The sequence below is a fragment of the Mustela nigripes genome, chromosome 5, assembly GCF_022355385.1.
Source record: "Mustela nigripes isolate SB6536 chromosome 5, MUSNIG.SB6536, whole genome shotgun sequence".
NCBI classification, from domain to species: domain Eukaryota; kingdom Metazoa; phylum Chordata; class Mammalia; order Carnivora; family Mustelidae; genus Mustela; species Mustela nigripes.
In genome coordinates this window covers 30952137-30964444 of record NC_081561.1, presented here as the reverse complement: position 1 = coordinate 30964444, position 12308 = coordinate 30952137, and the positions used below count along the sequence as shown (strand labels likewise).

General features: G+C 49.0%; 3 protein-coding genes across 5 annotated transcripts in view; all 3 read left to right on the top strand.

Annotated features, from left to right (window-relative positions):
- Positions 1-1449: 1449 nt before the first annotated feature.
- SMIM40 (small integral membrane protein 40) lies at positions 1450-1692 on the top strand. The gene has a single exon (XM_059401481.1). It carries the CDS (start codon positions 1450-1452, stop codon positions 1690-1692), a length of 243 nt encoding a protein of 80 aa, XP_059257464.1.
- A 5426-nt stretch (positions 1693-7118) lies between these two features.
- On the top strand, positions 7119-11595 carry DAXX (death domain associated protein). Of its 3 annotated transcripts, none has more exons than XM_059400017.1 (8): positions 7119-7214; positions 8113-8369; positions 8524-9355; positions 9487-9701; positions 9874-10078; positions 10232-10706; positions 10889-11111; positions 11327-11595. In XM_059400017.1, the coding sequence occupies exons 2-8, from the start codon at positions 8163-8165 to the stop codon at positions 11384-11386; spliced, it is 2217 nt and encodes a 738-aa protein (XP_059256000.1). In that variant the 5' UTR covers positions 7119-7214; positions 8113-8162; the 3' UTR covers positions 11387-11595. The 3 variants fall into 3 exon arrangements, with proteins under 3 accessions (XP_059256000.1, XP_059255999.1, XP_059256001.1); XM_059400016.1 differs by having other exon boundaries at positions 8110-8369; XM_059400018.1 differs by having other exon boundaries at positions 7133-7214; positions 8180-8369.
- Positions 11596-12228: 633 nt separating this feature from the next.
- Positions 12229-12308, top strand: part of ZBTB22 (zinc finger and BTB domain containing 22) — a 3537-nt gene continuing 3457 nt past the window's right edge. The window contains exon 1 of the mRNA XM_059400014.1: positions 12229-12287. The gene's annotated coding sequence lies outside the window, so the exon portion shown is untranslated. The remainder of the gene's footprint in view (positions 12288-12308) is intronic.

The following is a 12308-nucleotide window of genomic DNA, read 5'->3' as shown; positions in this document are numbered from 1 at the left end:
GATTTGAATGGGGGCAGCACCAAACTGGAAGTGCTTAGGCATGCTCTGTAGACAGGAGCCACCCGAAAGACTTACACAGATAAAAGTGCAGAAGCAAAGAAAGTAAACTATTTGGCCAGCTGTAAAAGCTTAAAGTCTAGTTGGCTGTGACTGTCCTCAGCGTTCTGATTTCCTAACCTTAAGGAATTTACAGGCTTAGATTTTGATGTGCTAACAGAGGCCACCACGCCATTAGCACCACCTCAGTCTAATGGCCTCTTTGTTTAATTAATTTAACACATGTACTCGTTTCGGCAACACATATACTAAACAAAAATTTAAAACACCTCCTAATTATGTAATCAGTTTGATCCCATCCAGGTTTTTTGACTTTTAACACAACCCTCTTGTGGCAACAGCAAATAATAACATGAGTTGACTCTAAACAAAATTGTGACATCGTTTGTACCTTACTGGGGGTGAACAAGGTTTTCCTACTAAGGTAGGTAAGAGACCCTAAAGGATCCAGGTATGAGGTCCACTACCGCACAATGCTTACTTGGCGGGCTACCCTATCCCCCACGGCCCCACTTAATCCAGGGAGTCCACTGGTCTCCACATGGGCTTCGATTTCCGTCATGAACCTTCCAACCAGTGCCTGAGGAACAGGGCCAAGAAATGACCTTCAATCTTCGCCCCAACGACAACCTTCTGGGCTACATTCCCAGCCAACAACTCTTTCTCAGGACCCCTCACTCTCCTTCATTATTGCTCCAATACTTAAGCTCCAATTACACCCTCTGGCCCCGCTGACCAATCATGATCTCTCTCTTTTTCTAGCCCTCCCCTTGGGCTCCTGCGGTCCAATTATTGATGTCCTCTGGAACGCAAGGGCCGGAAATCCGGAAGAGAGCTGTGTGGGTTTGGGTGGGCCACGCTTAGTGGCCGCAGACTTGGGGGAGAAGTAGTCCTGCGCAGCCTCCAGCCCACCTCTGTGCTTCCCCACCCACATGGTTTGGAGAGCCCTTCCCCTAGGCCTTTCTCACCACCCACTGTGAAGCTGGAATGGGCTGACAGCGGCTCACAGTAGCATATGAGCTCTGCTTGCTCACCCTCTCTCTGTAGGGCCCCAAGATGTTGGGCCCTGAGCCTAGAGACCTAGAATGACTTGAGCAGTTCCAGTTTGCATGGGTCTGTGTTGGGCCTTCAGTTGCCAAGTCCCAGTTATAGTGAAGGCGGACAGACTTTATGAATCTAGTCCAGACCATTCACAGTGCACTGGTTGATTATATGAGTGTTTCAAAGGCTCAGAGGCTCATCTCTACTTTCTCTCTCTTTGGTGGGGGAATTAGGGTCAAGCCTGACAGGTGCAGGACTTGCTGCTGCCATGCCCTTTAATCCTGGTGCTGCTGAGCAAGGGCTTCCATGCCAGCCTCGCTGATCCAGTCAGCTGTCAGACTATGAGTTAGTATGGCGGAGGAGGAAGGTGATGTGGATGAGGAGGATGTGTTCCTGGCATTTGCCCAGGGACCTTGTCCTCCCAGGAGTCCCCTGCGTTGGGCCTTGGACAAGGCCTTCATTATCTTCCTGGCCCTCATCCTCACACTACTGACACTGGAGGCTGTTTGTAGGCTACTGTGGCTGCTGCCATGGGCAAAGTTTGGGGACTGGCTCCTGAGAACACCTCAGAAGGAGGAGGAGCTGGAATTGTGACCACCTTTCCTATTAACATTCTCTTCTCCTGCTACAGAGGTGAGAGCAGAGGGAGAAGGGACGGCTGGGGGCTGTGGAGGGGACACTGGGATAGCTTAGAACAGCTGTCTTACATTTTTTTGCACCTACACATTGGAAATTAATTTTGAAAAAGTTTGTACTTCTCACATTTTAAAGTAACCACCTAAAATTTTTCATCATAAATTAGTGACTTGATACTAACCACTATCCATTTAAAAATAGATAAACAAGCTCCTAACAATTAGGATTATTCCTTTCCTTCTTTCATGACTCTCTTTTCTCCTTGAACACCTGGTTCACTTCACCACAGACAATTTTAGGCTTTTATTTTATTTTTTTTAAGATCTTATTTACTTATTTGTCAGAGAGAGAGAGCACAAGCAGGCAGAGGCAGAGAAGCAGGCTCCTTGCTGAGCAAGGAGCCTGATGCAGGACTTGATCCCAGGACCCTGGGATGATGACCTGAGCCAAGTGCAGCTACTTAACCAACTGAGCCACCCAGGCATCCTGACAATTTTAGGCTTTTATACTTGAAAGTCTTTTATTGACTAATCTATCCTACTTTCCTGCCTATACTTATATTTTAATTGAGATGAAAAGCATTTTTCTTTCTTGTGACCATAGACAGAAAAGTTAAAAAAAATTTCTTCTGTGCTATCATTACAATTATGAGAACAGAACTGATTAAACAGCATAAAGACTGCACACATTTTTTAAATGGCTAAAAATTAAGAGTACATTTTTTAATGAGATAAAGGAGGAGGTGTTTATGGTACCTTGATGAAAGAAATGGGCTATGAGTGTGTGTGTGTATGTGTGTGTGTGTGGTTTAAGATTTTATTTATTTATTTGAAAGTGAGAGGGAAAGTACAAGGTTATGTGTGTGTTTAAGATTTTATTTATTTGAGAGAGAGAGTGAGAGGGAAAGTACTAGCTGGGGAGAGGCATAGGGAAAAGGAATGGAGAAGCAGACTTCCCACTGAGTAGGGAGCCCAGATAATGACCTAAGCCAAAGACAGATGCTTAACTGACTGAGCCACCCTAGGTGCCCCACTATGTGTTTCTTTATTAAGACAAGGTAAGATTTCATGATTGACAACCACAGGCACACTTCAGAGATTTGCAGGTTCAATTCCAGACACAACAAAGAAAATACTCAAATAAAGCAAGTCAAAGGAACTTTTTTGGTTTCTCAGTCCATATAAGCTATGTTTACACTATAGCCTATTAAGTGTGCAATGGTATTATGTCTAAAAAAACACAAATGCACATACCTTAATTTAAATATATTTTTATGGAAGGGCACCTGGATGGCTCTGTCGGTTAAGCAGTCAACTCTTGATTTCTGCTCAGGTCATGATCTCAGGGTCATGAAATCGAGCCCCATGTTGGGCTCTGCGCTGGGTGTGGAGACTCCTTGGCATTCTCTCTCCCTCTCTCCCTCTGCCCCTCCCCACCCAGCAACACACACACTCTCTTGCTCTCAAATAAAAAAAGAAAATACATTATTGCTGAAAGATGTCAGCTATCATCTGAGCTTTCAGGGAGTTTTAATCTTTTTGCTGGGGAAGGGTCTTTTCCTAGATGCTGATGGCTGCTGACTGATCAGGGTGGTGATTGCTCAAGGTTAGGATGGCTGTGCCAGTTTCTTAAGACAACAAGGAGGTTTGCCGCATCTGTTGACTATTCTTTCACAAATGATTTTTCTGTAGCTTGTGATGCTACTTGTTAGCATTTTACCTACAGAACTTTCAAAATTAGAATCAATTCTCTCAAACCCCGCTGCTACCTTATCAACTAAGTTTATGTAATATTCTAAATTCTTTGTTGCCATTTCAATAGTCTTAACAGCATCTTTACCAAGAGATTTCATCTCAAGAAAACACTTTTTTTTTTTTGCTCACCCATAAGAAGCAACCCTTCATCTGTTGAAGATTAATCTTGTGATTGCAATCAATTCAGTCCCATCTTGAGGCTCCACTTCTGATTCTAGTTCTCTATCCATTTCTACAACATCTGTGGTTATTTCCTCCACTGACATCTTGAACACCTCAAAGTCCTTCATGAAGGTTGGAATCAACTTCTTTAAAACCCTTGTTAATGTTGATTTTTTAAAAAAGATTTTATTATTTATTTGACAGAGAGAGACATCACAAGTAGACAGAGAGATAGTCAGAGAGAGGAAGAAGCAGGCTTCCCGCTGAGCAGAGAGCCCAATGTGGGGCTCGATCCCAGGACCCTGAGATCATGACCTGAGCCAAAGGCAGAGGCTTAACCCACTGAGCCACCCAGGTGCCCCTTAATGTTGATATTTTGACCTCATCCTATGAATCACGAATGTTCTTAATGGCATCTACATTGATGAATTTTTCAAGAGGGTTTTCAATATACTTCCCCCAGATACATTAGAAGAATCACTATGTATGCCAGCAATAGTCTTATGAAATGTATTCTTAAGTGATAAGACTTAAATGTCAAAATTACTCCTTGATCCATGGTCTGCAGAATGGATGCTGTGTTTAACAGGCATGAAAACAATATTAATCTCATTGTACATTTCCATCAGATCTCTTGGATTACCAAGTGCATTTTCAATGAGCAGTAACAGAAAGGAATCTTTCTGAGCAGTAGATGTTAACAGTAAACTTTGTTGTCAAGAGATGTGCTGTCATCCAGGCTTTGTGGTTATTTATAGAGCACAGGCAGAGTAGATTTAGCGTAATTCTTAAGGCCTCTAGGATTTTTGGAATGGCACATGAGCAATGACTTTAACATAATGTCCCTAGCTGTATTAACCCTCAACAAGAGAGTCAACCTGTCAGTTGAAGATTTGAAGCCAGGCACTGACTTTTCACTAACCATGAAAGTCCTAGATAGTATCTTCTTCCAATATAAGACTCTTTCATCTACACTGAAAATCTGTTTAGTGTAGTCACTTTCCTTAATTATCTCAGCTAGGTCTGCTAGGTAACTTGCTACATCTTCTACATCAGCACCTGCTGTTTCCTCTTGCACTTTTACGTTATAAAGATGGCTTCCTTATACCTCATGGACCAACCACTGTAAGCCTCAAATTTTTCTTCTGAAGCTTCCTCACTTCTCTCAGCCTTCAAAGAATTGAAGAGTCAGGGCCTCTGAGAGTTTGGCTGTGGCTGGTTTGATCTTCTATCCAAACCATTCAAGCTTCCTCCATATCAGCAATAACGCTGTTTTTCTGATCATTCATGTATTCTCTGGAGAGGCAATTTTAATTTCCTTCAAGAACTCTTCCTTTGTATTCACAGCCTGACTGCTTGGCATGAGAGGCCCAGATTTCAGCCTATCTCAGCTTTCAACATGCCTTCCTCACTAAGCTTAATAATTTTTAGCTTTTGATTTAAAGTGAGAGGTGACTCTTGCTTTCACTTGCACACTTAGAGGCCATCGTAGGGTTACTAATTTGCCTAATTTCAATATTATTGTGTCTCAGAGAATAGGGGAGACTGAAGAGAGGGAGAGAGGTGGGGGAATAGCTGGTTGGTACACAATATTAAGTTCACTGTCTTATGTGGGTGTCATTTGTGGTATTCCAAAACAATGACAATAGTAACATCAAAAACTACTGATCACAGATCACCATAACAAATATAAAAATAATGGAAAAATTTGAAGTATTGCAATACTTACCAAAATGTGACACCGAGACACACAATGAGCAAATGCTGTTAAGAAAATGGTGCCAATACGGCAGCTGGCTGGCTTAGTCTGTAGAACATGCAACTCTTGATCTTGGGGTTGTAAGTCTGAGCCCCACATTGGACATAGAGATTACTTAAAAATAATTTTTTAAAAGAAAAATGCTGCCAAAAGATTTGCTCAATGCAAACCTTCAACTTATAAAAAACAAACAAAAAAAATTTCCACAATATCTGTGAAGCACAATAAAATGAGGTATGACTGCATTTTTTTTTTCTTTAAGAGGGACGATGTCTATAAGAAAAGGAAACGGGAAGAGGGAAAATCTCTACTGCAGGCATTTACTCAGTAAGACCAATTTTGCAAAAGTTGAGAATCTGGAAATTAAATTCCTCCAGCTCCTCTAAGTCTAAGTACCCTCGTGTTCCCTAATTTGAAGACTATAGGTGTAGACATGGTGTCGGATTCTTTAATGGAAGGGAGGGTTGAGCTTTTGGTACTCTGAGAGCTTAGGGATGTAAGGACCTCTGCGGTCCTAGAAAGTGGCAAGATGCTTGACACTTGTTGAATGTGAAAGGTTGCAGGAGACGGGAATCTCCGTGTTAACCAGTCTGACTTCCCCATAAGCTCACATTTAGACCCAGCTTGGGCTCCACGAGTCCTTCTGGCCTTTCTGAAGTTGAGTAAGATGGGCGTGAGGACGAGGCGGGCGTCAAAATCAGTTTCTTGTCTCTTTCTTCAGCTCTCCCAGAGGAAGAGGAGGATAGGAGTCGAGACCCAAGGTATTTTAGAAGTCTCATTTCATCTGATAGCCCTTACAGCGGCAATTTGCACAGCTTCTGCTCAAAGCTCCCGCCCCATATCGCTGTCCGAAGGCCCTGGAGCTCCCGGACGAAGCTCGGCCTCCAGGTCATCACTGCCTACACTTCGGGAACCCCCACCAGAAAAGAACGGAAAACCACCTAGGTGCCACCTACTTGGTCACTAGTTCCGTAGAGGCGCTTAAAGAGACATCAACAACAATAGCAATAATAACAACACATTTGTATAGCGCTCTGTGCTCATTTGTATGGGTGTGTTATGATTTCACGATTGGGAGTGGAAAGAACCTGGAAGTAGAAGTAGCTGCTGGACAGCGGCAAGGGAGTGCGCAGCCTGCAGAAGGGAAGGGGCAGGCACAGCCGATTAAACCGCGGACAGGGTACAAGACAGGTAGGAAAGTAGCTCCGGAAGGCTGGTCAATGGCCTAACGGAAGGAAAAAGGGTTTTTTTCCCCCCTCTTAAGAGACTCTCGCTCTGCCCTGCACCCTTGCGCAGTCTTGGAGGGCCCAGTTTCTTAGCTGTCCTTTCCCGTTCCCCCTCCCCTACTTGGAAAGGTGGCTCAGTCCTTCCCGCACGCGACCCGCCGACTGTTAGGCCGGATACAGGAAGTTTCTGATTGGTGGAGTCGCAAAAGCACCGGGTGAAAAGAGGTCCGTCGGCGGCGCGCCCGAGTTCAGGTGTAGCCGATACCGTACGGCAAGATGGCGCCCCCGTACTTTGGGAAGCCCTGAGGTGACAAGCCCTCCCTCTACTGGTCACAGGAAAGGGGGCCGCAGACCGTGTAGGCGATACTTGGAGGTGGGAGGCGGGCCTACCGCCACTTCCGGCCGAGGCCGGGCCGCGCGCCGTACGACAATATGGCCGCGTCTAGGTAGCTGTAGGCGGAAATTCAGCAACTTCCGGTCCAGAGAAGGGCCTGCGGTGGGAGGGGGAAGGAAGGCGGAGGGAACCATGCGAGGTTCTGAGATCAGCAGCGAGGGTCGCCTCGAGAGACCGTTTCTGAGGTGGGGGCCGGACCGTCCGGGGAGCGAAGACGGGGGCGGGAATGTCGAGGGAGAGGTACTGGGGAGTCCCGGACGCTGAGTCTGAGGGGCAGGCTGTGGTACCTTCCTTCCAATCCCTGAAGGGGAGTGGGGGCGGCCGGGGGACTGAACTGGGGGAGGGGGACTTGGCGGGAAGCTCATTCTGGGGAAGGGGTCGGACGCGGGGTTGGGATCAGAGAGGAATCGGGAGAGTTCAGCGCTAGGCTCGCAATCGGCTACAGGTCACAGAGAGAGAATGGGGGAAATCGGGTGGGGTAAGAGGGAGGGGACTTGAGGTGAGATCTCCCAACCTAACGCCCGGGTTTGAGGAGACCCGTCAGAGGGTGGAGTGTGAAGATAATTAAGGAAGGCGAAGGGGGAATGGGTGGTTGGGAGGGAACCTTCTTCGCCTCAGAGAGTCTCGGAGTTGGGGGTGATTCTTCAGGATGGGGTGAGGGTGTGGATTTGACGTGCTTGAGAGCGAAGGGGGGGAAGGCTCGGGAGGTGGTGCTGATGGGGGTGTGGTGTCTGTGTGAGGGAATGTCAGGAAATCCAGAGTGCAATGAGGAAGGTGGTTCAGGGGTTGGAAGAATCAACTTGGCAAGTATGAGATGATAGTAGGGAAACGAACCAGAGACAGGATATCGACAGGAGGGGTGGAGCTGGGAGCGAGGAACTTAAGGTTTTCAGGTGGTTTGGGGCTCCCCTAGTAAAAGGTCAGAAAAGCGTCCGGGACTAATATTTGCTGAAGATAGGCGGTGAGGACACTGTTGGGCAGGGCTGGGTGTTAGTGGAGCCCAAGAAGACTGGAAAATGTGTGCGATGAAGGGATGGGCTGTGCTGGAGGGGCTCTTTCTGAGGCCCCATCCCCTTCCAGCAGGAATCCCGAAATCCCCAACACTTCCTCCCTCCGGGGGATTTGATCCCCCCATGGCCACCGCTAACAGCATCATCGTGCTGGATGATGATGACGAAGATGAAGCAGCTGCTCAGCCAGGGCCCTCCCACCCACCCCCCAATCCGGCCTCACCCGGGGCAGAAGCCCCTGGCTCCTCCCAGCCCCATGGGGCTGGAGGAAGCAGTAGTTCTGGCGGCAAGAAATGCTACAAGTTGGAGAATGAGAAGCTGTTTGAAGAGGTGAGCTTTAGGGGAGAAGATTCTTGTGCCCCAGGGAGGGGGATGGCTGACTGGCTCTCCTGTCCTTTCTTCCCCACTAACCCCGCCTTACCTTCTTTTTCTCAACCCCTCCCCTTGTCTTTTTCCCCCTCCCTTCTTCCTCTGAACCCTCTAGTTCCTTGAACTGTGTAAGACGCAGACAGCAGACCACCCTGAGGTGGTCCCATTCCTCTATAGCCGGCAGCAGCGTGCCCACTCTCTGTTTTTGGCCTCGGCGGAGTTCTGCAACATCCTCTCTCGGGTCCTCTCTCGGGCCCAGAGTCGGCCAGCTAAGCTCTATGTCTACATTAATGAGCTCTGCACTGTTCTCAAGGCCCATTCAGCCAAGAAGAAGCTGAACCTGGCCCCTGCTGCCACCACCTCTAGTGAACCCTCTGGGAATAACCCTCCCACAGACCCCTCCTCGGACCCCACACATGCCGAGACCACTGCCTCTGAGGCCCCAAGGACCCGTGGTTCCCGGCGGCAGATCCAGCGCTTGGAGCAGCTGCTAGCGCTCTATGTGGCAGAGATCCGGCGGCTGCAGGAAAAGGAGTTGGATCTCTCAGAATTGGACGACCCTGACTCCACGTACCTGCAGGAAGCGAGGTTGAAGCGTAAGCTGATCCGCCTCTTCGGGCGGCTGTGTGAGCTCAAAGACTGCTCTTCCCTGACCGGCCGTGTCATAGAGCAGCGCATCCCCTACCGTGGCACCCGCTACCCAGAGGTCAACAGGCGCATTGAGAGGCTCATCAACAAACCGGGGCCAGATACCTTCCCTGACTATGGAGATGTGCTGCGGGCCGTGGAGAAGGCAGCTGCTCGGCACAGCCTTGGCCTCCCCCGACAGCAGCTCCAGCTTATGGCTCAGGATGCCTTCAGAGATGTGGGCATCAGGTTACAGGAGCGACGCCACCTTGATCTCATCTATAACTTTGGCTGTCACCTCACAGATGACTATAGGCCAGGTAGGGATTAGTGAGATGCCTGTCGGTAACCCTTCTATGTCAGATGTTTAGTGGAGGGGGGCATCTTACTAGTCCCATCCCGTCTTCTAGGGTTTGGGCTGAGTACTCTGACTTTATATCTTCCCACGTAGGCATTGACCCGGCACTGTCGGATCCTGCCCTAGCCCGGCGCCTGCGAGAAAACCGGAGCTTGGCTATGAGCCGGCTGGATGAGGTCATCTCCAAATATGCAATGATGCAAGACAAGAGTGAGGAGGGCGAGCGACAGAAGAGAAGAGCTCGGCTTCCTCAAGCTACCTCTTCCCACACTGCAGACCCCCCCAAAGCCTCCCTGGATTCTGGTGAGGTATGGAAGGGATAAAACCCTTCAGACAGACTTTGTCCTTCCCTTGCACGGGCCAGCAGAGATTCCCCCTGCATCCACCCCCTGTCCCCTGAGGGGGAAGAGTGCAAAAGGAACACAAGAACCAGACCCTCTGGGGCAAGGGATTCCTTAGAGGAACTCCTTTGTCCCCCAGGGCCCTAGTGGAATGGCATCCCAGGAGTGCCCTACCACCTCCAAGCCTGAGAGTGATGATGAAGAAGATGGGGAAAGTGATGAGGAAGAGGAAGAGGAGGAGGAAGAGGAAGAAGAAGAGGCCACAGATTCTGAAGAAGAGGAGGATCTTGAACAGATGCAGGAAGGTCAGGGGGACGATGAAGAGGAGGAGGAGGAGGAAGCAGGTATGTCAAGAACAGTCTCCTCCTGTGTCAGTTCCCTCTACTCTGTTAGATATGAGCCACCTGTTTGAGACCCTTCCCTTCCTCCTCTTACTCTCAGCAGTATTCATTCTCCAAGTTCTCATGCTACCTCGCCCCTCTTTTCTTCTTTTCCAGGTCAGAATGGAGACAAGAGCCCTATGTCCCCACAACAGATATCCACTGAAAAGAATCTGGAACCTAGCAGAGGGATCAGCAGGTCTGCAGGAGAGCAGCAAAACAAAGGACTCATAGTGTCACCATCCTCACTGTCAGAAGAGCCCTTGGCCCCCTCCAGCATAGATGCTGAAAGCAATGAAGAACCCCTTGAGGAGTTACCCCTGGAGGAAGAGAGTCCTGTGTCTCAGCTCTTTGAGCTAGAGATTGAAGCCTTGCCCCTGGATACCACCCCTTCCCCTGAGGAGAGGGACATTTCCTCTTCCAGGAAGCAATCAGAGGACCCCCTCACCACTGTCCTGGAGAATGGAGCAGCCATGGTCACCTCCACTTCCTTCAATGGAGGTGTGTCTCCTCATACCTGGGGAGATTCCTGTCCCCCCTGCAAGAAGTCTCGGAAGGAGAAGCAGATTGGAGCAGGGCCATTAGGAAACAGGTAACAACAAGAAGGACGAGGAGGAGGGAGGCTAAGAAGAGATTACAGGGGGCTTTCTGAGAGGAATATTGTGGAACTGGGTGTGCTGGGAGAGACTGGATGCTGGGTCTGCTGGGAGAGACCCCTTCAGCTTCAGGCTCTCCATAACCCCCGCCCCTACATATTTGTGTTTCTGTCCCTAGCTATGTGGAAAGGCAAAGGGCAGTGCATGAGAAGAATGGGAAGAAGATACCTACCCTGTCTAGCCCACCTTCTCCCCTGACTTCCATGGCCCCAGTTGCTGATTCCTCCACAAGGGTGGACTCTCCTAGCCATGGCCTGGTGACCAGCTCACTCTGTAGCCCATCTCCAGCCCGGTTGTCCCAAACCCCCCATTCATTACCCTCCCGGCCTGGTACTTACAAGGTAAGAGGGGGAGGCAGTTTTTCCCTAACTTAATTCTCTTTCGTTGTCTGTTTTAGTTTCAGGTGTTCCATCTGAATATTACATGCACCACATCCTCTCTCTTCCTTTTTCCTCACCCCTGTTTTTAATCTCTGTTAAGTCCTTCCCTCTGCTTCTACTCCCCCTATATTCCAGACAGACCTCTCTTTCTGACTCCATCTCTCACTCCCCTGCAGATGAGTGTGGCCACACAGTGCGATCCTGAGGAGATCATCGTGCTCTCAGACTCTGATTAGCTGCCTCTCCTCCCACTGCCAGCTTCCAACAAAATGTTTTGGGATAGTATTTGGAGGATGGTGGAAAGCTGATCACTGAGGAAGGGATTGACTGAGCTAATCGCCTTTTGGTGATGTTTCTTTTAAAAAAACAGACAAACAAAAAAACAACAAAAACTTAAGTTTTACACAGAAACATTAATAAACAATAAAGTTCTTTTCTTATTGTATCCTTGTCTTTTCCTTTTCCTTCCATACTCAATGCTTGGCACCAGCTGTTCTCAGGTTCAGGGTTCCCTGACCCCGGGCAACACCTTGGAGCTGTCCTTTGTAGCCTGCCCTTAGATCGCCTCTCTCGGAGTTCTCTCACCCTCAGGCCTTCCCCTTGCCCTCTGCCAGGCACTGGAAAAAAAAAAAAAGTGCTTGGGCGTCCGAAATACGCTTTACTTTCTCACTTTGAGCGGTAGGAGTAAAAAGGCCAATCAGGGGCCGACTCAAGGTTATTTGGCCAATCCGTGCCTGGAGGAAGGGGGCGGGGTTTCAGGGGGACAGTCAGAAGCCAGGAGAGCAGGGCAATTAGATCGTGCAAACCCGCTAGTGGCCACAGTTCAGGGGCGGAGCCTAAGCAGCGATGGCCAAGGCCCTTGGCCAATGGGAAGGACAGGCTTGCAGAATTAAAGGGAAATGAATGCTTCGGCCAAACCACCAAGTCCTGAGTTCTTCAGCAGCGGAAGAGGCCTATTACCTTTAAGGTGGAATGAGACCTCTGTTCTTTAAAGGAGAAGTGTCCGAGTCGGCCAAGCATCGCCCAGCGGCACGGGCGGGGGTGCCCGCCTGTGCCTTTAAAGCCGGAGGGGCGGGAGGCGGAGCGGAGGCGGAGGGCGGAGGGAGTCGGCGCAAGATGGCGGCGGGAGGGGCCCAGGCTGCAGCTCTGGCCGCCGAG

Bases quoted from the DNA above. Each gene is read 5' to 3' on its own strand.
- SMIM40 (XM_059401481.1), top strand. From the start codon at position 1,450: ATGGCGGAGGAGGAAGGTGATGTGGATGAGGAGGATGTGTTCCTGGCA.
- DAXX (XM_059400018.1), top strand. From the start codon at position 7,162: ATGCGAGGTTCTGAGATCAGCAGCGAGGGTCGCCTCGAGAGACCGTTT. The intron at 9,356-9,486 runs GTAGGGATTAGT...CTTCCCACGTAG, and splicing joins CACAGATGACTATAGGCCAG to GCATTGACCCGGCACTGTCG. The intron at 10,707-10,888 runs GTAACAACAAGA...TTCTGTCCCTAG, and splicing joins GCAGGGCCATTAGGAAACAG to CTATGTGGAAAGGCAAAGGG.